Here is a 27,573-nt window from a genome sequence, read left to right as displayed (position 1 = left end):
TATATACAGGCCAAAATCAGTACCCGGTCTGTCCATCATGATGAAATGTCCAGAATAAACAGACACAAACCAGAACGATTGACACACAGGCTGGAGAAATACTGTTTGTTGCACTAATTGTGCTTTCCCACTGGCTTGTAAGATTGCTTTTGTGTTGTTTTCAAATGAGCTCATGCTTACTTCGACTCTTGCACCTTGTGCATGGTGCTGTTGGTTCTTTTGTTTAATGTTGTTGTACACATAAATCAAATTTAATCATCTCTATCTCAGCAGTGCTCCTCACATTTCCTCACTTTCCTCCATCAAGCCGTTTCTTCCGTCAGCACATCCCTCTCCAGCTCCCCTCTGTGGCAGCTCTGTTGACAGGTCATGTCCGTGAAACACACAGCAAACTGAATATGACAGGCACCATAATCAACACACCCACTCACTTTAGCATCCATTTAAAAGACTGATTACTGAAACATGAAATCTGCTTTCATTTAGCCAATATTAAACTCTGTGTGCCCTGGACAAAAATAAATGACAGTGAGTTGAGAGCAACAGTCTATCCCCCCCCTCGCTCATAAAAAAATTCTCTTCCCTTCTCATCTACCCTTCAGAGCAATCTCACCACAGGACAGTTAACGTGCAAGCACTGGCCCTGTGTAAAAATATGTAATTAATAAGTGTGGAGCCCTGACACCGTAAAAAAGACAAAAGCTGCATCTCACAGGAAAGTCCCCTGTCTTTATGGGAGAGAATATGTGCGCCCCAGCCTGCCAGCTCTTTAACTGCAGGGTCTAGACATAGATAACTTTAAAATATAAAGGAAGGACTCTCGTTAAAAGGAGGAAACAACCAATAAACATATAGCTACAACGATGAGATGAAGTATAGGAAGTTCTTTGCTCTTTCTTCCTGTCCATTTCTGCTTTTTTTTTTTTAAAAACACTCCGTGCCCTTTCTTTCTTTTATTCCTTTTATTATTGTTGAGAGATATTTTAATAGCAGGCTGACTTACACCTCTTTCAACTTTGAGTGATCTACCACCACCAGTGTCTACACGGTCTCCCTGGACTGCACCCCGGAGGCCTCCTAGCAGGTGTCAGCAGCTCATGGCGTCTTTTATACCTTCCAGACGGTTAAATGGCAACATTTGTAGGGCTCTTTGTGCAAAGAGAATAGGTGAGGCTACTACGGCCCAAAGACTCATTAAAGCTTTGTATATGCATTCTGCTTTGTACATACAGCCTGTTTAAAACAGACATTGGTTTCTGGAGTTTTACCACAACAACGGAACCAAGTCTATCTGAGCTCTGTTTTTTTTTGTTTTTTTATTAAAATGACCATCTTCTCTACATTCAGTCCTGTTAAAATACGTCTAAGGCCACAAGGTCAGTGGGGGCTTCTTGTGAAAACTATGGAGAGCAGGTACACGCAAGCACCTTATAGTATATTGGACTCTTTTCTCTTCCCTCTTGGGTCCATTGTATTAAACGTAGACGGAGTATAGAGGAGGACGCAGCTATGCAGGTGGGTGGTCGGGCTCAGCTCTACCATGGTTCATGAGAATACAAAGGGAAGACTCCTAGTGACTGGCTGACCTGCTGTAATGTATACACAGGCTGAGGCCTCCACATGTGTCGGCTTGCCTGTTTAGACATCCTAATTAATACTCCAAATGTGCAAAACAACAGTTCTGGCTCACATGTTGGAGACGAGGCTTGGCCAGTATGTACACCCTTGTTTTAATGGTGGGAGGGGCGGGGGTGGATGCTTGTAAGTTTCACAATGTCTTTAATGTGCAATTTCAAACGGCATGGGACCATAAATCATCTGGGTCTGCTTTTAAAAAAAACACCTGCCTTGCAACTGTCACAGCGCTAATGGCAGTGGTTACTATATAAATCACAGTGAGCTGCAATTTTCAATATCTGAGAAATGATTACACTGAGCATCTGTCAGTGAATGCTATTTTAATGGCCGCTGCTGCACTTAAGACCCCTGTATAACCATTTGGCCATCTTGGTCTCTGCCGTTAAGGCGTCTCCTGAGTGATGTGGCGGTTGCTCGCTCTGTCATACTGGGTTTTCATCACAGCTCTTAAGAATATCCAGGGGTCTGCTGACCCCAGCTCCCAACGCCTGTATTTTTTTCCCCTTTTCCCTTTGTTTCCATTGTTTTAATCACAAGCAGAGATGGAAAAGAGGAGCCGAATATGACTAGCATCCTACATAGTATTGACTCGCCAAAAACTTAAGCCAGAGCAGACCATCACTCCATCCAAAACGCAACTTAACATGCTATCTGACCTGAAATCAAAAGATAATAACACCGATTGAGCATTAATATTCTGACCTCATGGCAGTTCCTGGTCAACACCAATTTTCATGATTAAAGCCGGACTAACAATAGTCTACAGCCATGTGGGACTGTACTTTAGCTCAGCAGTGCTTTGAGCTAAATGATACCATAGACATGCTCACGATGTCATTATTTTGCAGGTATGGACCTTTTTCACAGCAGGCATTTTGACTTGTCATAGTACAAAGCACAGCTGAAACTGATAACCTTAACGATGGCTCCATTCCATCAAGTGTCCCAGTGAGCTATTTCAGAGTCAGCATGCACCATACCAGGGCCTTTCCTAGTGGAATGCAGCCATCACTAATACACCTGTGCTTTTCCTACTATGACATGTCAACATGTTTGCCGTAAAAAATGTTTATTTGCTCGTACAAGAATTATAATTTTGACCTGATGGTGGTGCTAGATGCTAGAAGTCAGAGGATCATTAAAGTCATTAAAATTCATCCTGAGGGGGGGACATTAATGTGTGTACAAAATTTGATGGCAATCCTTTCGGTAGCTGTTGAGCCACTTCACTTAAAACCACACATGTCAACATCATGGTGGCTCTAGAGGAAAAGGCAGGGGGTCAAAAAAGTCAGTAGGGTTCATCCTCTGGGCAATATGAATGTCTGTCCAAAACATTCTGTTCCAATCCAAGGGGTGACAGACCAACAGACAGACATGTCGTTAGCATGGCTAAAAAGAGAGCAAGAGCTTACAGTATATAAAGACAGGACCATTACAGGTACATTGATTGTTTCCCTTCAATCTCTGAACAAAAATACATTATTAGAGTTCTTAGCTGGCTGGGTCATCCCATTCAAGCTACACAGCATCCTCCAGAAAGCCAGATGCTTCTTGTTATCTTTTTAATGAAGAACGAACAAAGACTTCTCCAATGGGCTGCACAACAGCAGGGCTCCAAGATGAAGGGCTGCTTATTAAACTAACCTGTCAACCTAAAGAGAGTCCTCGACTTCTTTAGAGCTATTATAAACATAGCATTCCTGCCATTGTCCTTGAGTGATTTGGTAGAAAACCTCAGAAGACAAGTAAACATTCAGTCCAGTCTCAGGGTGCCTTTGTAGTTGACATAAACACTTAAATAATGAGCTATTTGTTGGAATTGGATTTAAACTATCTGGATCCCAAGTGGATCACCTCCTCCATTCTTTCTATGAAGAACACAGTAACTATGCAACTGACCCACTAGCAAACATATCACACTCCTTAATAATAGGGGCTTTCCGACCGGAGGGATTTTTGCAGTTCTTAGAACTAAACGTTCCTAGAACACTTTCTTCGTCGTGTTCTGACAGGAAAAATTTGGGGATTTTTAAGTTCCTCTGGCCTCAGTAGCGTACTTTTTTAGCTCCTACTCCAGAGCAGGGTCTTTTCCCTTTTCCTAGGTGTACTTGATTGGTCGAACTTATAAGTCACGCCCACTGCCAACTCAGAACTTGCAGACAGAGCAACAACGGGACATTTTTAACAATTTTCACCATCATAGTCATCATTAAATTCACTTCTGACAACGTTTTAGGCAAGAAATTAACTGTTTAGATTTCGAATATAGGCAGTCTTGCGAAAACTGATGCCGAGTTGACAATTTGCTTCAAAGTTTTCGGAGTTGAGAAGCTCCATGGAGTGAGGCGACAGCCAGCAGGCGCCTGCCCCGGCCTCTAGCTCGTCGCTCGGCCAGTGATGCTCAGACACCTCACTGTGAGCTGGAGGTCTCTCAGACCGCTCTCGTAAATAAGAGGCTTTTATTTCGCCGTTAAGGGTTCGTTTGTTTAAATATCACAACACATGTCCATCATAAGATTAACAGGAACCTGTGGTTAACTGTCTTTTCGGAGTTAAACTCCACAAGCGTGTCCTGCGGCTCACCGGCAAAGACTGTTGCAGTGCTTGCGTCACTCCCTTACCCCTCCTACCAGTCCCTATGGCCACTTGGCCAGTGGGAATGCAAACGGAAAAAAAGAACTGCTTAGAATTGTACTTTTCCTCTAAAAAGTACAAGTACTATCCGGTCAGAAAGCACCTAATGATTCATTCTATAATGCCAGACAATGTGCAGTCTCTTACAGAACCAAGTAGAACATCATACAATTCTCATTTTAATATGGATAACACATTAACATTGCACAACAACTATAAAGATCTTGAATTCCAGTTGAAGCTGAAATCTGTATTTAAAGTGACAATCTGTGCTGTAGGACAGAGTGTGGGGAAACAATAAAGATGACACGTTTAAAGAACGTAAATGTTGATCAGGTGCCAAAAATGAAATTCCATAGACTGTACAATATTGGCTTAATACCAGAAATGCCAGGATGGATAACTTAAAACTCCTGGAGATAAAAATCACATCTACTGTATCTGCATTGATATAAAAGATAGAAAGTGTCTAAGCATGTAATTTGGGTTAACAATAGATACTTCATCAGCGATTGCCAAACGTGGCTTTTGTGTGTGTACACTCCGACCTTTTTCACAGCAGACATTTTGACTTGTCATAGTAGGAAAAGCACAGCTGAAACTGATAACCTTAACGATGGCTCCATTCCATCAAGTGTCCCAGTAAGCTATTTCAGTGACTCAGCATGCACAATACCAGGGCCTCTCCTAAGTGGAATGCAGCCATCATTAATACACCTGTGCTTTTCCTACTATGACATGTCAACATGTCTGTCGTGAAAAAGGTCTATACTATGAGTCCTTCAGCAGGATGTTTAAGGCGCCATGCAGCCTCACAGTTCTTTCTAGTTTGGGTGCAGTTCCCCTCACCTCCTGTTCACATGGTCCATGTTAAGAGACATGAAACCCCTGAAGCCCCGGAACAATAACCCTTTTCTGGAGCTCACAGGTTCCTCTCGTCTTAAGCTGGCCTCCCTCCCCTGGCATTCACATTCGCTACCTCCGAGTTTATTTTGTGTTTGAACCAAGCAGTGATGTGTAAATCCCACTTACAACCTTTTTTTCCTTTAGCTGTGATAAAGAGCAATAATACAAACTGATTCTTTGGGCAAAGGACTATAGGAGGCAGTGCTTGTTTTTTAATGGCTGGGCTCTGGTCTCAATCAGACACTGGACATCTGGATCACATCTCCCTAGTTCTCCACCATGCAATCAGAAATACTGGAACTGGGCTCTCCACAGGACAAAATGTGGGCGCAACATGTCGTTAGAGTCCACAGATTTCAGAGAACATGTCTGAACTGGGGAGGGGGGGAATCATACAGAGTGTCAAACAGACCAGTCATATTCCACACCTTACTTTCAAACATTCTTGGAAAGTAACACAGTTCAGATCAACACATGTCTTTTCCTGTGGAAAAATATCTGACTATATGAAATAAGGCAGCCATTACTCTACCCGGCAGGTGGAAAGGAATAAAGTGATATTAGCCAAACACAAAAGGTGAAATATATTCATATTCTTCACACCACACTGAAGGTCCAAATCAATGAACAGGTTAGGCCTGACTATACCCAGGGCTCTGAGAAATAAACATGAGAGTAATCTGGATTCCCACTTGGTTGGGCAGTAAAGCCACAGAAAGGGGATGCTGAGCCTTACTTTAAGGATGTATGGAGTCATCTAAACATAGCACTAAGATTCATCACATTGCAAAAGTAGGGTTAGGACAATTACAATTTAACAGGGGCTTACAGTGCAACTAAAACATTAGGTTCCTGTGTGCACACCATTATAATTGACTGACTGCTTGCTAATCCTACCACGCTCTGAGAAACTGATCCCATGCCACCTCACTTATCACCACTGGCTCCCTCTTTCCGACACTTTAATCACCCCTTTTTTGTACACATTTGGAGCTCGGCTAGTTGCTTTCAGTCTCCCCACACATAATTTTGCTATGTGTCTGCAGCCCACCGGGAAACATGTGGAGGGGGGGGGGGGAGTTTGCTGGAGCATTTGGCCCCACTCAGGGACACCTAAGGGCAATTCTGGATTGTGGTGTCTGTTCAACAGCCACACAGCCTACAAGTTTATTTTTTGTTGCTGGGCCTGCTGTAAATATCCTGCATGGTAAGACTGGAAATGTGTAAAGGGACTCCCAGTGAGCCTCTCCAGCTGTTGTCATGACATAATCACCCACACAGAGAGATGGCCGCTCAATCACAGAGTTGTCTTATAATGTCTCTCTTTTTCTCACACACTTTCTCCCGGCTGTTTGTCTTAAGTACGACACGTGGATGTGAAAGTGTCCGTGCTGATTTACACATCACTCCCATGTGCCTCGGCCGAGGACAAGCAGCCACTTGTTTTGTAATGTGAGAGTACAGCACAAATAAATAAAAGGTTTTTATTTAATAAATGGCATTTTTCAAAGGACTGCTTTCATTCATTTCATTATTTTCTTCTTTTATTTATTTCACTCATTTTTTTTCTTTGATTCAAATGAATGGGGTGTGGTTTTCTCACAGATTCAGATCAGACCAAAGCAACCAGCTAGTAGCCTGGCATCACCAGCATATCACTATCTGCCACAGCATATAAAACACGAGACAGAGGGACCACAGCTGGCCTATAGCTGCCACCTCCTGTTCATTTGAATATGCAAAAAGAAAGTGAAATAAATGTGGCATTATGAAATAAAAGTACCCTGAAATAAATAACTAAAAGACATTTTTCAAATAACTTTTTTTTTATTGAACTATGTTGACTCATTATTATATTTCTGTATTTACATGTATTGCCTCATATTTATTTCCGGATTTATATCATAGCCATATTTATGTATGTACTTATTTAGTACTGACCTAAATGGAGTTCCATAGCCCATTCCATAATGATCTGATTTAACATCGCCATGCGGCCTGCATGTCTTTTCCTACCAATTTAAATCATTTACTATAATGAGCCTACTCCAGGTTTCAAATGACCCCAACTCGCTCCTTTTCAGCCACCTGAAAAACACAGCCGACTGCTCAGCACAAACAGAGGCCCACAAGGGCCCCCGAGGTGCCCATATTTGTTCAGATTCCCAGTAATAAACACTCGCATAAAATGTGTGAATATTCTTTACATAAAAACAACAATAAGGACTGAAAAGCAAAAGCAGAACTGTGTGCATAATGTAAGAGCTGACGAGTGCAAGCATGACTCTGGACTTTTCATCTTTATTCTCCTCTTCCGATGGCACTGAACTTACCCAGGCTACTAACTCTAACACTGATGGGGCAATCATATTCACTCACGTCCATGGCTTTTGGTAACATTGCTGATCATAGCATAATCTTCCTCATTACTCCCCCTCTCACACTTGAATGTGTGGAATGTCAATATGCATGTAAGGTGCACACCTGAGTAAGCGTGCAATTATCATAACGGAGCAGGGTTTGGTTTTTTTTATTCCGACTTGATGCATAGTTACAGGACCATAACATATACAAAATAATAATTTCATTATATTGGCCCTCATTGTAATTACACTGCCTGTACAATTAATGAGAAGCAACCCTGACAAAGCCCCAGGTGTGGTTAGATTCTCACTTTATCATTTGCTTCTCTCTATGTCAACATAATATTTGCAATCACAAAAAGTTCTTAATTAAAAAAAGAAAAAAAGTTGTAATGCTCTACTGTGAAGATAGGAAGCACAGTGGTTACAGCCCTAGGGTGTGTCAGAGACACTGGCCTGAATGGGCGCTGTGATTTACAGTCTCGGCAGAGCTTCATTATAGCTTATCTCAACACCTAAGAGTAAGTTGTAAAATAAGGGGAACTTGTTACCACGGGCAAAACAAAAACAGCTTAAGAAGAAAGTACACCCTGTAAAAGCAATGCAGGTATGTAGCGCAACTGGGGAGAGATGTGCTTTTTTTGCAAAAACAAGTATATGCATATATATATATATCTGCAATGTGGCAGGCCCTATCTGAGTATTTCATATTGTCAAATCCAGAAGCCAAGCCCCAGTGAAAACGCTCTATTGCAGACGTGCGTGTGTGTGTGTGTGTGTGTGTGTGTGTGTGTGTGTGTGTGTGTGTGTGTGTGTGTGTTAATGTCAAGCTCCAGACATCCAAACCTTGACTGTTGCAAATGCAGTCAAAGAAAATTCAACCACAAAAACAGTAAGAAAATGTGAGCATTTTCTAAAAGGAAAATAATTGGTTCAATAAGTCGCTATTTATGGCCTGACTATTAAGTTACAGAAGTTGGAGGTTTCCACATCCCATGTGTCACAGCACAATAACACTAGAGAGAAGAGAAACCAACTGTTTACACCAAATGTGGAAAATGAGACAAAGAATACGAAAGCACTGGCCCTCACACACTCCTGTTGAGGATGCATTGAGTAATGAATGTAACATTCACGTACACATACTGAGAAACACAGTAGAACGTTTTAATCTGAACAGACAACCAGAAAATGGACTATATCTGTTTTCTGTTATGTATTAAAATAAACGCACATTAGAGGCCCATGATATTTGATCTAATCCAGTCTAATTTAATGACTTTTCAAGGACTTTCCAGGCCAAATTCACTCAACTTCAAGGACCCAATTCCATACAGATACATGGTACCACTCCATAATAAATATCTAAATTTATGATCTGTTGAAAACTTAAAAATAGGGCCTCAAAGAGAATAACAGTATAACAAGGCTGGCGATTTATTGACTACAAGATCCCAGGTCTTTGAAATCTGGCAGCACAGTTCTTTGATGTGGCTCTTATGGTTTGATGGATTACTAAAAGTGTGATAAACGTGGTGGAAATAAAAGAACAGTTTGATGATTAAGCAGCGATTATGTACTTTCTTGTTAACAGTGTTAAAAGTGTAAAGTTTTTTTTTGTTTTTGTTTTTTTAAATCGCGGCTGTTGCAGTTGGAAAGGAGCACCAGCTGAGATGTCTGATTAATGCTCCTGTCATCTCACGGCCATTCTTTTCCTCCGAGTATTTGAATAAACAAGCGGTGGACTTCTCTGTGAGCACAATGAGATCTTTTCAACAAATAAAGACAACTATGCAAATGTTCCAAATGGTCGATAATGTGAAGAAATGCAGTGAAAAATATCTAGCAGAGACGACTTTCCAACATTATGATTAGATTATTTAGTATTTAATTATGGGAATTCTACAAAACTACTGAGCGAACATACAACCAGTAAAGATTGCACCAGTTTTGGGAGATTTTGCGGCAATACTGCAAGTCAGACAATGGAATAAGAGAACATTATCCACGCTTGTGATGGCATTGGCAACAAGGGAAACGCAGACCTGCCATCCTTGAAAAACGTTTTTGAGTAGCAACTTACTGATTTATTGTCGAGGTTCAGGTTCATGAACACGGCGGCACGCACGCGGAAAAAACGCAGTCTTTGATGTCATTTTGGCTGGTTGGGCATCAGTACAGTGTATCGTTTAGTTCACATGCTTATCAATCACTTCACCTGGTCCTAGGACGTAGTCATTAGTCATAGCCCAGGTTACTTATGATCTCCATAATAACCTTAACCTCCATAATGTTCCTACAGTAGCATACCGTCTTATAATACTTCTATAGTATGTCCCAAAATACTGTAATACTTTTATAGTATGTCCCAAAATACTAGGCCTATAGTAGTCTATTTCTATAAGATTACTATAATATTGTTCCAAAATTGGCCTACTATACTATTCCTATAATTCTTTTCCATGATGCTTTGTACTGCCTAGGCTACAATGAAAAAGTCACGTTTAACAAACACGAACAATACGTGGGAAACGTCGGTAGACTATTTTTCATCCTGGGACGTATTTTAGATCTTTATGGAGCTGACGTTTTTACCATCGACAAAAAAAATATAGTGTACCGTTAACGTTACACCCATTTAAACGCCTGGCAAACAAGCAAGCTGTTTAGGAAATTAGGTAGCCTCACGGAACTAGGTTATCGTTATTCGTGTTAAATATTTCTCTAAAGTTGACTGGTAGGCTACGTAAATTAATTCATTTCACAATTTCACCTTTCTACATCAACCCCTGTTTACCTTTGCAAGCACCGTCCTTCCTTGGGGAAACCAACCAAACTAAACGGGAACGAGAGAGGACTAACACTTGCATTTGATGCTTTCGTTATGCTATCAGTAGCCGATATCCCCGCTTGACATTTAAGAGGAAGGAACCCGACGCTGTGATTGGTCGAACTCTTCTTCTTTAGTTTTTTTCCCCCCCCAGCATGCTCGTGGCTGCTACGCTGTTTTAGCCTACTACCATCAAGTGTTAGACTGAGACGGCTACTGCACGTCAACGAGTGAACTCAAAGCAGTCACCTGATTTTTGCGTAGTTTAAAGTGACAAATCGTATCACCGTATTTTGATGTCAAAATGCATATCTACTACTTAAAATGCGTACAGGTTGGCAGGTCTGGAAACGTTCTCACCAATATAACTAGTGGTTGAAATGTCGAAACAAGGTGGGACTTTTTCCTTCTTCTTTTTTGACACTAAAAATCCAATTACCATGTGCCCACACATTGATGGTTTATCTTAAAAAACATATAATGATTCACACAACAGGATGCTGACTAACTTACTGTGTAGTTAGATAAAAGTAAATATAAAAAGGTGTTGCATTATTTTGTAATTAGGGCCCGAGCGCCGACAGCGGCGAAACTGAAGGAATTATTATTCCTTCATCCGGCAAATGAATTGCCTTTTTGAGGGGCTTAACATACTCAAAAACTGGCGGTCGCATCAATTCTGGTGAAAATCTACGTATTTTAAGGGTTTCGAGAATAGGCGCACAAAAATGGCTCGGTGGATTTGTGAGGACTATGGTTAGCTGCTCCTCAGATCTCTGCAGGGTAAATCCAGACAGCTAGCTAGACTATCTGTCCAATCTGAGTTTTCTGTTGCACGACTAAAACTACTTTTGAACGTACACATGTTCCACCAAAACAAGTCCCTTCCCGAGGCTATTTTCCAGAGGCACCGTGGCTCTGTCCGGAGCTTAGCATCGCCCAAGACGATTGTGATTGGTTTAAAGAAATGCCAATAAATCAGAGCACGTTTTTCTCCCATCCCAGAATGCTGCGTGGACTAGCCAGACCCTCCTCCGCAGCGCTGTGAAGGAAGGTCTGGCAATGCGAGACGATTTACCAATGGACGCGTTGTTGACCCCGTGTCCTCAGCTTTTATGATATATCTGAATGTTGATTTCAAAGTGGAAGTAGATCAAACAATCTATTTGTACAGAAGACAAACCTGTACACCAGGATGTGTGATACGTGCATTTGTGATGAAAAAGATGCATGTTAAGATGAGATGTTCCCTATTCTTTTGTTGGTGTTTCCATGTGAAGAATTGAGCCTACTTACTCTCGCTCCTTCTCAGTGAGTCTGTCAGTGATGGTGTCCTTGATGGAGGAGCGTGAACCCTTGTGGATCACCGGATACCGAAGAGGGATCTGCAGGAAGCACGAGATCATCAGGACCAGGTGCGACGTGTAACCCAGGGCGACTGCCACGCTCCCATCATCCTTAGCTGCAGGACACAAAGTAGAAAAGGAGTCCCAGTGATCACACATTAGACAAGTGATGTTAAGCAGAGCAACAATGGTGTACTTGTTATTCCATCAATGGACTTTTAAGGTTATTGACATCACACCAAAGCCTCTAAGAGTATAATCTAATGCAAATTAAAGTCTAAACAAAAGTCTTTTTTTACACCAAGAATTCCAAAGCACACAACAATGTCTATTTTGTTTGGACTTTCACTTTAATTACATGGAGAGAAAAAAAATTGTGTTTACATACACCATGTCCACATCTTGTGAATCCAAACAAAAATGTATAAACATCAAACCATAGTTTGTGTCCTCAGGAAGAAGAGCACTTGCATTCATGTGGGATAGTGTTTTTGAAAAGCGATACAAAATGTGGCACAGCACACAAAGTGCCAACAAAACGTTGGCTGCAGTGGGATGCCCAATTTCTCACAGATATGTGCTTGAGAAGCAAAAGCATCACGTATAACTATCCCCTCTGAGCCCAAATAACTTTTAGACTGGAAAACTGGATGCCTTTGTGAACATTTCTGACAGCAAAGCATCTCGCTTTAAGGAGGAGGAATTTTTCCAAGACAACACACTAAGTGGTTTCACATTCTCAAAAGAGCAGCAGGACACTGCTTGAGGCAAAGACTTCAAATCACCGTGGTTTCTATCTTAATGAAATAATAGACTATGGCAATAGTAAGTGGTATACTCCTTGGCTCATACAGTGATCTTTTAACACAGAAAGCCTGCGTTATACCATTACTTTTCTGGCATTTTCCTAGTCCATAGCACCACAAGCACCTGGAGTAAACAGCTCCCTGGCCTCTGGTGCTTTTGGGTGATGCTACACACTAACAGTCAGGAATATCACGTCAACTAAAGGACACCTTAGGGTGCAAGTGGAGACTGCTGAAATCTTGTCAGGCTGAGCTGACAAGGAAAAGCTTAGTTAAAAGTAAAAGACTTAAGAGCCTGAGCAGAGTGCCACTCTGTTCCACTTTGACCCCCCCCCCCAGTAGGATTAGAACTCCAACTGACCCTGACCCTAGTCTCTAAAGTGGAATATCCTCCACTGTAGGCCTTCTTGAATTGACCTCAGTACCCATCCAGACAGTTCTGGACTTGATGGAGTAGACCTCACACAAATGAGAGCAGGGGTGAGCAATGGGGTAAAATGGAGAGTTAAACGCATGCTTCTCTATCCTCTTATTTAGGGCTGGGCATTGCCACTGATTTCCTGAATCGATTTGATTCCGGTCCACAAGGTCGATTTGGGATATTTCAGTTGCGATACTAATTAGGGCCCGAGCGCCGACAGAGGCGAAGGCCCTATTCAAACTGAAGGAATTATTTTCCCGGCAAATGAATCGCCTTTTTGAGGGGCTTAACATACTCAAAAACTCACCAAAATTGCCGGTCGCATTAAGCCTGGTGAAAATGTTCGTATTGTAAAGGGATTCGGGAATAGGCGCGCAAAAATGGCTCGCTAGCGCACCCTACAAACTTAAAAATGTTTAGCCCCTGCAGTACGTTTAACGTAGACTAACAAAACGTGGTACACATATGTAGCATGTCAAGACGTACAAATTCATTGGAGCCATACCCTAAACCCAACAGGAAGTCTGCCATTTTGAATTGAAAGTTTGAAATTAGCGGGATTTTGGCCATTTCCATGTGTCGTACTTTAACGAACTCCTCTTAGAGATTTCATCCGATCGACTTCAAATTCGGTCTGTGCCATCTTAAGACCTTAGAGATGACAAGTTACTAAAAGAAAAACCTTTCGTCATAGGGCGTGGCGGGGCGGCCATTTTGTGCATTTCGCCATCGAAACAGGAAGTGGGTGTAACTTGAGTGTACATTGTTCAATTGGCTCGAAACTTTTCAGGATTTATAAGAGTCCAACCCTGACGACATCTACAGGCTGATATTTACTCAAAGTCATAGCGCCCCCTAGTGACAACAGGAAGTAGGCCTAAAAGTCAAGGTGCTATACTTTAACAAACTCCTCCTAGAGATTTCATCCAATGGACTTCAAATTTGGTCTGTACCATCTCAACACCTTAAGGATGAAAAGTTATTAAAAGCAAAACTTTTCGTCAAACGGGGTGGGCGTGGCATGGCGGCCATTTTGAGTGTTTAGTTACAGCCACTTTCTCGTTCATCGCTAGAGTGTACATTGTCCATTCTGCTTGAAATTTCCCACAATCAACAAGAGTCCAGGCCTGAGGACATATACAGGCCAATATTGACTTTTGGTTATACCGTCCCCCGCTGGCAACAGGAAATCAGCCTTATATGACAAACATCATCCGATTTACATGAAACTTATAATGTGTGGTCTACATGTGATAATGAGGTAGCCCCCTATACTTTAACCACGCCCATGCACACAGGCCACGCCCCCTTTTATGGCTTTTGAACCTTTAAGGTAGAGTCTTGTGTGAGGTATCATTGAACTCAGCAGAGAGTTCCATTTTCATTGGTCATGGTTTGGCCCACCCCCTATGCTTTAGTCATGCCCCCTTTCACAGCTAAACAACTGTATGACGTAGAGCCTTGTGTGAGGTATCATTGAACTCAGAAGGGAGTTCCCTTTTCATTGGTGACAATTTGCAGTGTCTGAGTGCCGCGCAAATGCACGGTTGCAAGGATCGGCATCCGTCAGTAACCCCAACGCGCAAGGAGGTGCGAGGGCCCATCCAACGCTGCTTGCAGCTTTAATTTGGAATTGTTACAGCTCGACACACTACAGCAGTCAACATACTAAAGTGCAACTTTACAGACTCTACGGTGAGTTTCATTCAGATATCTTGAGGTGAGAGACCCCTTTTAAAACGTCCATTTTTTTTCCTCGCCTAAAATGTAGTCCAACTTTGAAGCAAAGACTTTGAAAACTTTGAACTTCTGAAGGAAAAAAAAAACCTTACCGACAAGCTAGCATGGACATACTGTAGTTGGTACCAATGGATTTCTTAGGTCTTATAGTTTCATATGATACAGACAGAGATCCATTCTGGATTTTATGAAATGATCATTGATAATGGATCATTCAAATGAAAATCAATTTTAAACGGAAAATTGATTTTTTTTATACCCAGCCCTACTCTCTTTCAAAAGGTCTCTGCATGTTGTACTTCCCTTTGCAAGATGTCTAATGGTCACAGCGGTTATGTTAGAGGGTGAATGTGAATGGCTACCTGGATGGCATAACAGCTCTTCTCTACATTCCACACACCACAAGCCACCTGACCAGGAGGGCAAAGGTAGTTAGCAGTAAATGCATTAGGATGTTCTCTGTTAGGCCTTCTATCTTCTGCCACGGCACATGCTCAGTTGTTTACTCACTGCTAGGTGTCCACCTACGCAGGACTGGGAGGCAGAAGCAGACACAGGCCTCCACCTTATGGGAACAAGTGATTGCTGCAAACACAAATGGTCTGGCTGTCACTACGGTGCACTTCACTGTGCTCCTAAAAGATGTTAACAGGTGGAGTGTGACAGCAGGGAGCGGAGGAGATTGGGAGAGGTATTTCTGAATTATGGGTTCAGAGGCCTGCTGGGTCTCACCAGCTGTGAGGAAGGGAAGCTGGAGAATGTTGAGTGGACAGTGGCGAGTGTGTTCTCGGGATTAGACAAGTGCTGCGGACCAAAGCTAACCATTCATCTGAGCCATTGAGAGGTCGTAAAGTCGTCAAGTTTCCCTCGCTGTGACAGCAAACCCCATTTATCACGACACATACAGTACAGCGTGACCCTTACTCTAACCTACCACACCGACATGATAACAAGGGCTTTGTGGCTGAAACTGCATGCTGACAAAACCTTTCTGCAGCGCCTAATACTGTGTCTTTGATATGAAACCGTGTGGTTATTGTAGCTGCGTGTCTTTTGAAAATACTCTATAAGACAGTGGTAGACCTAACAACTCCTCCATCGGCATCCAACAACAGATCAGAAAGGCTAAGTGTTCAAAAAAACGGAAGAATGCAAAACCAACCTAGTTCCTTGTGTGTGTGTGTGTGTGTGTGTGTGTGTGTGTGTGTGTGTGTGTGTGTGTGTGTGTGTCTGGCTCCAAACTTTTTCTAGATTCCAAGAGTCCAAATCCTCTCTTCTTCCTTATCTTCCATTTTATTTGTTTTTAGCTAGATTAGTATGTGAGGTCTTCTGCCTCCACGTTGTAGGCACTATGCATTACAGAAACATGTTTTAATTTAATTGTATTAATTAATTTGATCAATTATTTTACTGTGTGGATGAGAGGAGAAAGGAGAAGAAAAATACAAACAAAAAAAAAACTTGATAAAAACACACCCAGGAAGCTTTGTGCGTGCATGCTTGTTAATTAGAATTTAAAGACTGTCTTTGCTGCAGTAAAGGGATTACATATGTGCTCAATTATTGCCCACTCATCTCACAAAGAGTACGTGAGGCAAGGCATGTTGCTATGTGGGATTGTGTCATTACTGTATAAAACTAGCCAGAGTTAAGAGGAATGCCAACCTTTCCCAGCTAGTAAAACGCCAGATGATACAATTATGTCATTATGTCTTTTATGTATTAAAATGACATACCGGTAATTATAAAATCATGTCATTTATGCATGTTAAAGACTGTAATACCTTAGCACAGTTATGTCTAACTGCCATGTATAGCAGCCAAAGTTATGATGTCATAGATACTGCATCTATGAGATCATCAGAACATTAAATTGGCTTCTATTCACCAAACATTTACATATAACCACGACATTAAAGCAAAGGCAAAACGTTTGTTCAGCACGCATCACCCTGTAACCCTGAAACACGCAAACAGGTGCATAATAAATTACCTTGAAAATCTTCAGAGTTTGGCAGCTTCACTCCGCAGATGACATAATCGGACTGATTAGCCTGTGGATAAAAAAAAAAACAGGTTTCATGTTAAAGACAATGATCAGACACAAACGGACTCCGACAAGATGAAACCCTGTGTGGGACGAAACACCACCTTTGCCGCTGGCAGAGGCACTTTAAATCATTCCACCATTGTGCAGTAGTGTCAGCATTTCAAGTGTTTAGTTCGTATGCCAAAATGTTTTCGAAAACAGAGTGACTGTAATATTTATCAGCGAGGCACGTTAAACAGATAGGTGATGACTCTGGATGATCTGAGCATTCCTTTTTGAACTAGGGCACACAGAACTAGCTGCACCATTTCTGCTTGATCAAAGCCTTGGTTCTGTAACCAGAGAATTCTGTGCCTTGTCAACAATGTGTTGCGCAGCAGTGTACTGCACCATCAGGTTGACCTTACCACATTAATGGGGTAGATGTAGGAAAGCTCAGAGAGGAGCTGGCGGCAGCGGAAGGTGAGCTGGGCGTTGGACTTGAGGAACTGCTCTCTGGGGACACAAAACCAGACACAGTGAGTAACCGGCAGGCAGAAGGAGACACAAGCTGTAGTTACGAGTGGAGGACACTGGAAGATGTAAGGCAAAGGAAGGACTAGAGAAAAAGCAGAGATGAGATCATAGGGGTAAGTATTGTAGTTTGGAAGTGATGGGAGGAAGTGGAAATGAGCGGTAGAAATCATCCAGGCTAGTTACTGCTCCCCAGGGACCCACTGTGAGGCATTAAGGAAAAAGTGACAAAAACTTCGGCAAAAGTTACAAAAACGTCGGAAAAGGGGACAAAAACGCCAGGTAAAGTGACAAAAACTACGTAGGCCACAATGTATTGTGAACCTAAATTGATAGGCAGGACGGATGAAAATCTGCGAGGGTCCAGATATGGCCCGCGGGCCTTGAGTTTGACACGTGCATTAAGGTAATTAAAGTTGGCGAACATATAAACGATGACGAACAGAGAGGAGCGTTTATCATTTATCATACAATCATATTCATGTGACTGCTTATGTCTGAGTAACAGAGATGATTGGCTGCTTTGTATGAATGGTGTGAGAGTTTCCTCTACAATATAACACCCCTACTTGTGGGTAATAGCCCATCATTTCATGCAGATGAAAGGGGATTTTAGGGGGTAAATGGCTATTGAATGTGATGCACCCTCCCATCCATGCTTCTCGCCTTACACTTGAATTTCCCATTTGGCTTTGCCTGTGGTAAGCAGTCTCTTGTCATTTCCCTTTCCCAGTGTGCGGCTGCTTTATGTGTAATGGTCGTTTGAACCTGAAATCACTTATCTGTCCAGCAGGCCTTCCCTCATCTGATTGGTTAAGCCCAAGTTGCAAGCCCTTCACAAACTGCTTTCCCAAAACATACACTCCAAAATCCAGTTTAAAGTAGTTTATTTATGTTCTTTTTCAGTTATGACTGACTGTCAAACTGCATAATAAAAGAAAGTTCTGTGGCATTCAGTGTTTGTGTTTGTTCATGTTTCACAAAGAGTTTAACCTGAGCCAGACCGTCAACAAAGATAGAAATCATATCACATCCATACAGAGATAGTAGTATACAGCTGTTAAAACATAATAAAATATATGACACACTGGTGTCAGATCGGTACTCGGTATGGGCCGAAACTCAAGTTCAGGTATCGGAATCGGTATCGGGAAGCAAAAAAATGGTATCGGACCATCTCTAGTTTGTGTTTATCTGCATGTTAACTGACATGAGTAAGCAGATACACACAACCTGGCATGTGATCAACAGCGAGGGAATAATTATTCATATCTTTACTTAAGTAAAAGCACCAATACAACAATCTAAACATACTCCATTAGAAGTAAAAGTCTGCTTCCAAAATCCATCTGAGATATTTTGCTGATTTAAATCCAGCTCTGTGTCATCTTTGTGTGGACAGTGTGTGCAGATGAACAGCGTTTGGCTTTCCTTTCGTGGTGCCAGTGCACGGAGCTCCCCGCGGAGCAGGGCAGCCGATGTCTGCCGAGCTACGTCGGATGACACGCAACGGAGTGGAGATAGTTTAACTGCTTACATGCCACTTAATACAGTTAGGTAGTTTAGTCCAGTGGGTCCCAATATAGGGGGTCGTTAGATGGTTAATGAGGTAGGAAAAAGGAAAAACAAAGTTTTGCTACCTAAATTTGTATTCATTCTTCTGAGTTTTCTCCAATTTTATTTTTAATGACATTTTGAATAATGTTACCACTTTTGGCCTCTAAGAGTTCCTCAAATTAAACCATCTGGGAAGTTTAAAGGGAAACTCTTTGGTGGAACTGCTAACAACCTATTGACATCTGAAACATGACCCTACATGGCGCTCTACACGGCTTTATTGAAAGGGTTCACATGCCAAAAGGTTGGTAACCACTGGTTTAAACACCATTTCATTAGCAAATCATGTTTTTTTTAACATCTTTGTACAAAGTTCTAGCCTAGAAATCTAGACGCACCCTAGCGACAGCAAATCTAATTTCCAGCCAGGGTTCAGTCTAGCAACTCTCCGTTGGCTTGCGAGCTGGAAAAACCCTCTAGAACTCTAGTCAGGCCAATCGCATCGTGTATAGAGTTGGTGGGCGGGCTGACGGCAGAGTTGTAACGGTTCCGCGTGAATTCCCTGCTACTTGAAAACAAAGAAGCATTGCTCTGGTTGGTTGTAGCACTATCCTATTGCGTGAAATGTATTGGAATAGAAGTATAAAGTAGCATAATGGAAATACGTAAAAAACATCAAAATTGTACGAAGTACAGTACTCGAGTAGTTCCTTTCAACCACTGGTGACCAAAGAGGAGTCGGTTTAACACCGTCAAGTAGACTACTGTGTTCTAGAAAGGCAAAGTTAAGTCTTTTTAGGTTTTCAAAAAGCACCCTCAACTCAACAACTAAAGATACTATAACTACCTGATGCCTTTCAGCCTCAATTTAGTGAGATAAGCTGTTCAACAGCAGCCGTGTAATATAAAACAGGAATGTGGAAAGGCTGAAAAAAGTGTGCATGCTGAGCATAACTTTTCCCCTAGTTAAAAGTTTAAAAAAGAAGTTAAATAAAAAGAGAAATTTTCATGAAAAAAAACATTGACGACAGAGATATTTCCAAAGAATGGATGTTGGGCAGATGTACGAGTGTCTGTGTTAATTTCCTGTCTGCTGGGTCTCTTGGCCCCTGCTGGCCTTTCTGGGGCTCTGGTTTACCCTCTGTGACTGCCAGGCACTTCTCAGACAAACAAAGCTGGATCCAGGGTCGGCACCCGCCAAACATGTCTCCCCGTAGGCCAAAGCAAACACGGGGCCAATAGGCCTCTTAGCACAATGTGCAAACTCTCCGGTGAGCACACATAAATAGGCAGTGCCAGCCGCAAAAACATCGCCTTGTTTTGACAGAGCAAGGTGGGAGGCAAGGAGTAGGGTGTAGTCCCATCACAATTTAATACGACTGAGCAACACGTTGGGTCACATCATTTAGGGGGCTCTGGGTAATGTCTGACGAGGATAAATGCATTTGAAAAAGTTTTCTATGCAGACACAAAGCAATAGATAATAACAGGGTCACACATACCTCTTGGCAGTGCATTCCTTCTGCAGCTTGGTTAAGGATTCTTTCTCCTCCTTCAGACCATTGTGCTGGGCGGAGAACGCTTCCTCTGACAGAAAAATAAAAAATAAAGAGTAAATGATCGTGTGTGTGTGTGTGTGTGTGTGTGTGTGTGTGTGTGTGTGTGTGTGCGTGCGTGTACAGCCAGGTGGGCCTGTGTTTGGTTGGCTGCCGTCCACTGTTAAACTTAAGCAAGATCAAACAGTTCTTTTGATCAGGCCAAAACCATTTCCTTTTCACACCACATAAAACCATACAACATAAGTATGCAAATTACAGGATTTTTCAGACTGTAAATACAGAGCTAGGCAAATAAATATAATCTGGCAGATGAGATACAGTGATGATACAGCTTGTGGAAGCTGTGTAACTGCAGTATTGGCAAGCTCACAATACCCCAGTGTAGCATAAAACCAGAAAGAAGCAACGTATAATTTAGGGTTGTGACAGAATGTCTCTCTAATCTGTGTTCATACAGCCTCCCAATGCAAGAGAAACATACATGTATGATCCCCCATTGTAAATCACAAGGTACAGGACAACGCAGTGATTCAGAATAACCAAACCACATGTTTGCTACATATTTTTCTCCTGCATTTTCCCCCACACTCCAAAATAAACAGAATAAAGCGTATTTAGTCTTCTATCTTTGTTTGGAGCCTTGTGATAATTATTAAAACATTTGGATTGCTGTCGTAATTAAGAACTCAAGGGCCTCAAAGGGTTGTGAGACTGGCCATCAGGCGCAACAGCTAAAAGGACTGTGGCTGTTGTATCAGACCATGGTAGCAACGAGAGAGCAGAGACTCAAAACAAAGCTCTTCGGGCCAAAAATCACATATGCTTTATGCTCAGACTATGAATATAAACATTAGTAATGAGGTTTCTCCCCAAGGTGGCTGGCCTCCTCCTCCTCAATAAATGCAAGCTATTCTGTGGTTCTTCAGTGTTTCCCCTTACATATCTCGACCAAGCCCCCACTCATTTCTGTTAAAGGGGACATATCAGGAAAAACTCACTTTGTCAGTGCATGTGCACAGAGATTTTGGGTATCTGGAGTGCCTACCAACCCACAAACTGTGGAATAAGACAACCCAGGCAGTTTATTGATGCCTAGATCAGAAAACATGGGATTCAAAAGAGCAGCGCGCATCAAGACGGCTCGAAACATCGGAGAGATTCAGCCATGGCCGTGGTCTGTGCAATAAAATCGGCGTATAGCAGACGTATCAGAATGGTAAGTGTAGTTAGCATCTTTTATTTGTTTATGTAGTTTGTTAGCTTGTAACTGGCAGCTATGATGACAGAGTGTTTTCGCTCTCTGTCTGACAGTCTGCCCTGGAGTTGGTCTGGTTGACCATATCGTAAACACTGTACACATGCATTGACATTTGTGTGTAACCAGCGAGGAGAAGGATGCATGTTTACCTGGATTCCTCCATTGAAAATTGATAAGAAAATCTTTTACGATGTCTATATTATTCGGGGGGGAAAAAAAGAAAAGAAAAAAAAAAGGTACACCCTTTTTTGGAAATGTGATTGTTCATCAATCAAGCCTGCAATCCACCCTCCGTCAATTGGGTCAAATGACAGCAGCTGGCAGACAAGTGAGTTGACGCATTTAAGATTCATCAAATCCCATTTGTAATCAGATGGATCACAGGAGCGGCTTTTTTTTTTTTTTTTTTTTAAATCACATACTTCCACTCACATCCAAGCAGCTCAAACTGACACCATGAGGGTAGAAGAAGAGATACCTTGACGGAGACGGAGAAAATAAAGGTACTCTGAGGTATCTCTATCAGATTAGCAAGGAAGACAGATAGACAGGGATCATGCAAGCCATCCATCTGTTGTGAGGGAGGACATGAAAACATTATTTAACACCCCACTGCGTGGGCCTGTATTGCACTCTTGCTTTCATGTAATGCCCAGATCTGTCCTATCTGTTCCATTCATCTTCTCATCTTTTCATCCCTCTAACGTGTTCCAGTTGGTATCACGGCATGGACACACAAACTACAGTAAATACCATGGCAGCCACGTACAGAGCTCGCTTTAGGTTTCTGATTTTGGACATTGTACAGTCAGGTCCATCTGGCAGCCGACGGCAGGCTTTGAGGGTTTCTGAAGGAAATAAATCTGCAAAATAGGCAACCCCTCTGGAGCTTTAAGGGTTTTGTTCACACTGGCATGACCTTAGTCTTTGTGGAAGAACTGTAGTGTTCCTAGACTGGGTGAGGATGTTCCTGAGCACTTTCAAAGTGGAGACTCTGATCTATCAGTGTTACTCACAATGACACTCAACATCTGCGTAACGCAGAGGCTCCGAGTGGGTTCATCACACAAACAGCACCAAAACTAAACTGATTTAAACTTGCAGGAAAAACTGCCTTGACTTCACTGCTTCCTGAGTACAGGTCCTGTTGTGTGAAATGCTAAAGGTGCAAAAGCTTAAGAGAGATGACTGCTTTCCTTGTCAATATGATTTCCCCTCTGTGGTACTTTTAATCAGTAACTTGTAAGTCTGCAATTAAAATAAAACAACCACTGAAGCTATTGAGGAACGGGCGTCGGCATAAATTACACAGCAAAATGTTCATGAGAAAACCCCACATACGGAATCTTTAAAAAGGCGCATGTAATCTGGTTCACATAAAAAAAATTAAAAAAAACTGTACATGATCTTAGAGTTTATTATAAAAGCATTATGGTGTTCAGTTTCGCTTTGCGACATAATTATTGAGTGACCTTTTATCCATGCAGCATTCAATGCAGCTGCTTAAAATGATGAAAATAACAATGGCTTGGATATGGAGTGAAAAATATCAACTCAAAACAGAACCACAGACTACCACAACCAATGAAATGAGCTAAAGAGCACTGTGAAACTGTTAGAAGGAATAAACTATACTAGTGTCTGGAAAAAGGTGCATCATAGAAGTCCGATAATTATAAAGTTAAAGTGATAATTGATGATAATGATTTTCATTTAAATCATTGTCTGTTTAGTCACTATCTATCGCTGAAGGAGGTAACACAAAGGTGAGTGAGCCTATAGCTCACCGATGAAAGCCATGGCATTTGAAGTATCATACACTGGGTGTCTGTGGGGACATTCTCGGGAAAAATCACAAGCGGCAAGTTAGTGACGCTATTTTCATCACCCAGCAGTGGTTGGTCAGCCAGAGAGGGTAGGCGGAGCTTAAAGACTCGCTTTTCAACTGACTTGCGTTTGAAGCGGCATACTGGGGGGTTTTTTGTGTCTCTGCTAGAGTTGCGAGTTCAAATCCCAAGTAAAAGAAACTAATTTCGAAGCTCAGAAGAAGACAACTGCCAACTGACTGACGTCACACAGGTGACACTGTTCCAATCTCTGGGAAGTACGATCCAAAAACACAACTGCAAAAACCACTTATCGCCAGGGGTGCTGCCAAAAAGAAAGGAAAGGGACATCTTCGAGATTGTGGGCCCTTTTTTAACGATCTAAGCGCACGGCGTGAAGTGCCTGGCGCTAGGGCGGTCACGTGACTCCTACCGCGGGTCTGAGCTCGTCACCGTCATCACCGCAAAAAAAACATTGGCCTGCACGTTGTGTTTAATGACATGGATTCATTGTGTCTAATGACGTGGATTGTGTCTGATGACATTGTGTCTTACATGGATTCAAGGTTTTCTAAACAAAACTTATCAAAAGATGGAGCACATCTGACCTTTCGCGATTTGGGGAACGCAATGTTCCTTGACACATAACATTCGTGTTGACTATTAGGCCTATATGCGAGAGTACCTGTCTAATGTCTGGTATCGGAGAAATGTCTTTGCCTTTCCTACGGTAGGAAAGGCAAAGACATTTCTCCATTCTCAGCTGAGGTAGACACATCAACTAGCTTAACAAGCTGCAGTGTTTACCATTGCACATTAGCCTAGCAGCTAACTTTCCTTCTGTTTATAGCTTTATCCCGATAAAACGGCACGGTTCAATTTCAGCCTGCACGCACGTTTCGTAGCCTAAAACAGAGCGGCTTATATTGGTAGAGAGAGCAACAAGTTAGCCCTCTCTGCTCTCTGGTCAGCTGCAACATGTTGTAAGGGATAAGCCGATGTTTTTCGTATTGACAATAGATAAAGACATTGTGTCTTGAGAAGCTCTAGCTTGTTGTTTTATTGTTCACTTTTAACTCACTTTACATCATCTTTGCTATCTCTTGTTCCTCTCATTTTTCCTCACAGCACTCATACGCTACTCTCCGTTACCGCTCGCTCTCCTTGCGCGAGCGCACAGGCACTGACGTCACTCACTTAAGGCACCCTGCCATTCTCGCTCTGACTTACGCTACTCTCGTAAGGGGGTTGCGGTATACCGCTCTGATGCAGGAATTTCTTGCTTTTCAACCGCGGTAAGAAAAAACCCATTCCCGTCCCAGCCCTACCTGGAGCAGGTGCGTTTAGGGCGTGTCCAAATCCACTTTTTGATAGTCTGGCGGCGGAAAAAAAGGGTCCGTGCGCCGGGCGCGTGGTTCAAAAGGGTTGTACTTAGTGTCTTCATTAATTCATAGGTGTGTTTTGGGCGTAACATGCAATAAACCAATCAGAGTGTCATCTCCCATTCCCTTTAAAAGCCAGGCGCGTTTGGACCTTGGCGCATTGCTATTATGATGGAGGATTTGCACCGCAATATTTTTATTTGTAATCTTCTAGATGTTTGTGTGCTGCTGCACTCGCCTGTGTGTGTGTGTGTGTGTGTGTGTGTGTGTAACAAGCATAGTGTAAGCGCGCTGTGCATGAGCCTGGGCTCATTTTACTGAAATGCTGCGTTACTGACTTTAGACCAGGTTTTTGTTGGTCAATGGCCGATCACTTCCCACTGCCTCAAGATAGCAATACGCCCAGAATGCACCTGAACACACCTCCCTGTAGGACCAGCACGCCCATGTGCGCACAGATGAGCGCAGGTGCATTTGCTATTTAAACGACGTGGGAGCTGGACGGTCTTAAAATAGCAAAGACACACACACGCGCCGGGCTGCACCGTTTCCTTTAAGGAAACCATATTGTTGGAAAACAACTGGAAACAACGTGCCTTTGTTTTCAACTTAGAATAATCCATCAGAACAGACTTGTTTTTTAAACCAAGGCTCTTTGTGCTATATGAAGGAAAGTTTTGCCTGTGACATGGAGACTGAGGGGGGAGGAGGAAAAACGCAGAAAGACATCCTGAGTCATTACGCAGAGTGTTGGACTGCAGTACCTGTCAACCCTTATCCTCAGTCAAGATGGCAGCCAGCTGAAGGATGTGAATGTAAAGCTGCTGCTAAAGGAGCCTTAATGATGATGATAGCTTCAATATGAGACCTTTTTCTCCGAGGTGACAAATACCTCCTCACACCATACCTTCACTAAACTCCTTGCTCCTTACACTTGAGAGACCCAAACACTGACATGTATTGGTCAGGAGCCCTGGCTCGGTTACAAAGCGTGAGAATAACCACCGTTACGAAGTACAGTAAACGCCGTTCACAGGCCTGATTTATGTCATTAGCCCGAGGTGGAAGGAGGGAAATTAGACTGGAGGAAATTGTGACAAGAGTGTGACCCCACCAAAACCAAACCCATTAATCCTGGGGGGAAGGAAAGAAAGACTTTTATTTTTCAAATTCACAGCCGAGGAGAAAGAGAGAGACGGTGGTCATGCTCATATGTATATGTTTTGGATCGCGTGAAAGACATGCAGTGGACTCGTGAGTAGCGTGAGTGTGTGTGCATTTGCAGGAAAAGGGTCTACACCCAGCGGGCGTTAAACAGAGCTGATGCAGCTAACACTGTCCAGGATGGATGAAGATAAACAGAATAGGCATCAGCAAGTCTGCAAAAACATTCTAATAGTTACTTTACAAAAACGCGGATGCCCAACTTTCATCTGATCTTTATCTGCTAGCTCACACGTGGACACACACACACACACACACACACACACACACACACACACACACACCTGCAGAACACCAGCTGTATGTTTGGGTTTTCTGGGCCACTTATTGTGAGAGAGGCCAGTTTCCTGGGAATTACAGGTTGATAAGAGCTCCTTTCTAATGGGCCCTAGGCGGGTGTGAGAGATGGGAAGACCACACAGCACCTGGCTGGCCACAGATGACATCCTAAAGAACGTGACGAAAAATGGAGATTAACAGTCCAATGCGGGAGGCTCTGTGGGGATATACTGCATAGCAATCTTCTTACACATACTGTTAAACTGTCAATAAAACTTACAAAGAAAACCTGCATCTAATAAGCACCGGAATGTATGAAAATACAACAAATGAAACACTCTTCTAACTGAATCAACGTTCCCTTAGCCACCAGCTTGTCTGATGAGTAATCTTTATCAGTGATTCCCAACCACTGGCACCCTTGGGGGGGGGGGGTTCTTCTACAGTCACCAGGGTGGGTGTACATGGAAATATTGTGGAGTAGCTAAACCAATTTGAAAAAGAAAAAAAAAGAAAAAAAAGTTTGATTACAACAACAATTTCATTAAGACAATGTGTTGCAATTGAGAGTGCTCGAACAAAGAAGTCTAAACAGTTAGCTAAAGTAACGTGTAAATGCGTAAAAATGTGCTAAAAATAATGACTATATAGAGTCCAAATAGTAAGCTAACTAAAAGTAACTGATAAATAGTTGAAAGAGTTAAAAGGTAATGAATATGCAGTTGCTAAAAGTAATGGCTAAATGGTTGAAATAACTAAATGTCTAGCATCTATCACCAAAAGCCAATATCACTGGTATTGGTACATATTTTTAAATGTGTGTACTCTGATTATCCTCCTTAACTGAAGGAATATTTAATTCCATATAGACCCAGCTATAGATTGAGACACACTGAATAGCCCTTCTTCACTGTGCCAAACATCTATAAAGAGATTGGTAGACGTACCTTTAAATGTAAAGCCCCTTCAGACTGGAATAGCCTGCCTGGGTCTCTAACATCTCTCACTTCTTTGCACTCTTTCAAAACATCGGTCTTTACTTACTTGCATGCAAACTGTTGCTGTAAATGTTTTTCCTCAAGTATGAATGGACTTTTCTTTTATGTACCCAAATATTTGGGATACTTTTTGTCCTCTCTTTTTATTTATGTGTATACATGCGATGTATGGGTGTAGGTGTGCGTATGTATATTATCTATGTATGTATATGCATGTGTGTATGTATGGGCTAAATGTTG

At 42.2% G+C, this 27,573-nt stretch overlaps 1 protein-coding gene across 2 annotated transcripts in view; it reads right to left on the bottom strand.

The window, feature by feature from the left end:
- Nucleotides 1-27,573, bottom strand: part of uvrag (UV radiation resistance associated gene) — a 104,653-nt gene that overhangs the window by 42,146 nt on the left and 34,934 nt on the right. For both annotated transcript variants that reach the window (XM_078265781.1, XM_078265783.1), the window contains 4 exons: nt 20,310-20,394; nt 17,145-17,232; nt 16,681-16,741; nt 11,671-11,836 (listed from right to left, as the gene is read on the bottom strand). In XM_078265781.1, coding sequence (XP_078121907.1) covers nt 11,671-11,836; nt 16,681-16,741; nt 17,145-17,232; nt 20,310-20,394 — 400 coding nt within the window. The remainder of the gene's footprint in view (nt 1-11,670; nt 11,837-16,680; nt 16,742-17,144; nt 17,233-20,309; nt 20,395-27,573) is intronic.

The sequence above is a fragment of the Sander vitreus genome, chromosome 13, assembly GCF_031162955.1.
Source record: "Sander vitreus isolate 19-12246 chromosome 13, sanVit1, whole genome shotgun sequence".
NCBI classification, from domain to species: Eukaryota; Metazoa; Chordata; class Actinopteri; order Perciformes; family Percidae; genus Sander; species Sander vitreus.
The sequence above is the reverse complement of the archived record's forward strand: the minus strand, read 5'-3'. Positions and strand labels throughout refer to the sequence as shown.